Source organism: Trichinella spiralis, assembly GCF_000181795.1.
Source record: "Trichinella spiralis strain ISS 195 chromosome Unknown Scfld2200, whole genome shotgun sequence".
Classification (NCBI taxonomy): Eukaryota; Metazoa; Nematoda; class Enoplea; order Trichinellida; family Trichinellidae; genus Trichinella; species Trichinella spiralis.
This window is the reverse complement of record NW_003529139.1, coordinates 1-1,627: the sequence shown is the minus strand read 5'-3', so window position 1 is coordinate 1,627 and position 1,627 is coordinate 1. Positions and strand designations below refer to the sequence as shown.

Genomic DNA, 1,627 nt, shown 5'->3' with positions numbered 1-1,627 from the left:
TTGAATCATCTACAAGGATTCCCACTAGGGGCGAATCAAGTTTTGGAGAATATGTATGTGGATGATATCGTATTCTCAGTAGATGAAGATGAAGTGGCCAGAGAAACTGTGAGACAGTTGGTGTCATTGATGAAAAAAGGCGGATTTCAACTGACTAAATGGGTCAGTAATTTGGGCACGGTGTTGGCGGATGTACCGTCAGAAGATATATTGGGAAAGAACATTAGTACGTCAAAGATATTAGGCATCGTTTGGGACTCGGCAAACGATGAATTAGCTTATAGTGTTCTTTCTGATGTCGATCCTTGGTCGCGTGACACGAAGCGTCAATTGATAAGTGTTACTGCGAAGGTGTATGATCCCCTTGGTCACCTCTCTCCATACATAATCAAGGCGAAGGTACTATTTCAGAAGTTGTGGAAAAAGGGCTTAAATTGGGATGATGAGTTACCATTAGATCTGCAAAAGGAATGGCAGATTTGGAAGATGAAATTGAGTGATATATCAGATATCCGAATTCCAAGATGTCTCATCCCATTTCATGGTTCCACAATAAAAAAGATTGAGCTGCACGCGTTCGGAGACGCATCGGAGACTGCCTATGGAGCAGTAGTCTATATAGTGGTGAAGAAAGAAGACTACAGCTCAATATCGAATGTTGTAATGGCCAAATCGAGGGTTGCACCTTTGAAAAAGATGACTCTCCCTCGTTTGGAATTAATGGCAGCACAGATGGCAGCTAAATTGATGACCTTCGTAAAAGAAGCATTAAAAATTAGGATCGACCAATTGACTTGCTGGACGGACAGCAAGATTACTTTATATTGGATAAAAAGCATATCAAGAAGATGGAAACCTTTTATCCAAAACCGAGTCGAGAATATTCAACAGTTAGTGGAACCGTCTCAATGGAGACACTGTCCGACTAACTCAAATCAAGCGGACATACTGAGCCGTGGTTCAACGATAAAACGACTACGGTCAGATTCATTATGGTGGAATGGTCCTACTTGGCTAACTGATGAAGATAGCTGGCCAAAAGATATAGATCCGGCTCGGAGGACCAAAAAATGTAGCAAATTTAGCTACACTTTGTGTAACTAACAATCAGGTTCCAATACTGACTGTAGTTATTCGCGGCTTATTCGTCCTCGTGATGAATAAGCTTTCTCTGGTTCTTTGTTAATGGTGATAACTACTGCGTCCAAGCTAATATCGTTCCACACAAATTTATTGCTTTCAGCAATAAACGAAAATCAGATAGAAACAGTTTTATTCAACGATCTCAAACAATACCGCTCAAGCACACAGTTATCTTCACAGTGTATACGACTAACACTGCTACTATCACACGTACTAAACGTACTCTACCACTCGTACTGAACGTACTGTTTAACGCGTGTACTGCTCGTACTGCTACTCTGCTCTTGTTCTCTCGTATATATACGCGCTTCTCTTGCACAATGACGTATTTTCATTGCTTTCTAAATATACCCCAATTCCAGGAACTGAGAGTTTCCAACACACGCTGATATATCAATTGCAAATTCTTTTTAGCAGAGACAAATAGTGGACCATTGCCAAGTATTTCCAGTTTATGACGTAATTGTTTGCCGAGAGTCAAATT

The 1,627-nt window shown here is 40.6% G+C and overlaps 1 protein-coding gene across 1 annotated transcript; it reads left to right on the top strand.

The window, feature by feature from the left end:
- The first annotated feature begins 51 nt into the window (after positions 1-51).
- Tsp_14740 (Pao retrotransposon peptidase superfamily) lies at positions 52-929 on the top strand. Its single transcript, XM_003368597.1, is given in 3 exon segments — positions 52-399; positions 412-756; positions 780-929. The coding sequence occupies 3 exon segments, from the start codon at positions 52-54 to the stop codon at positions 927-929; spliced, it is 843 nt and encodes a 280-aa protein (XP_003368645.1).
- The last annotated feature ends 698 nt before the right edge of the window (positions 930-1,627 follow it).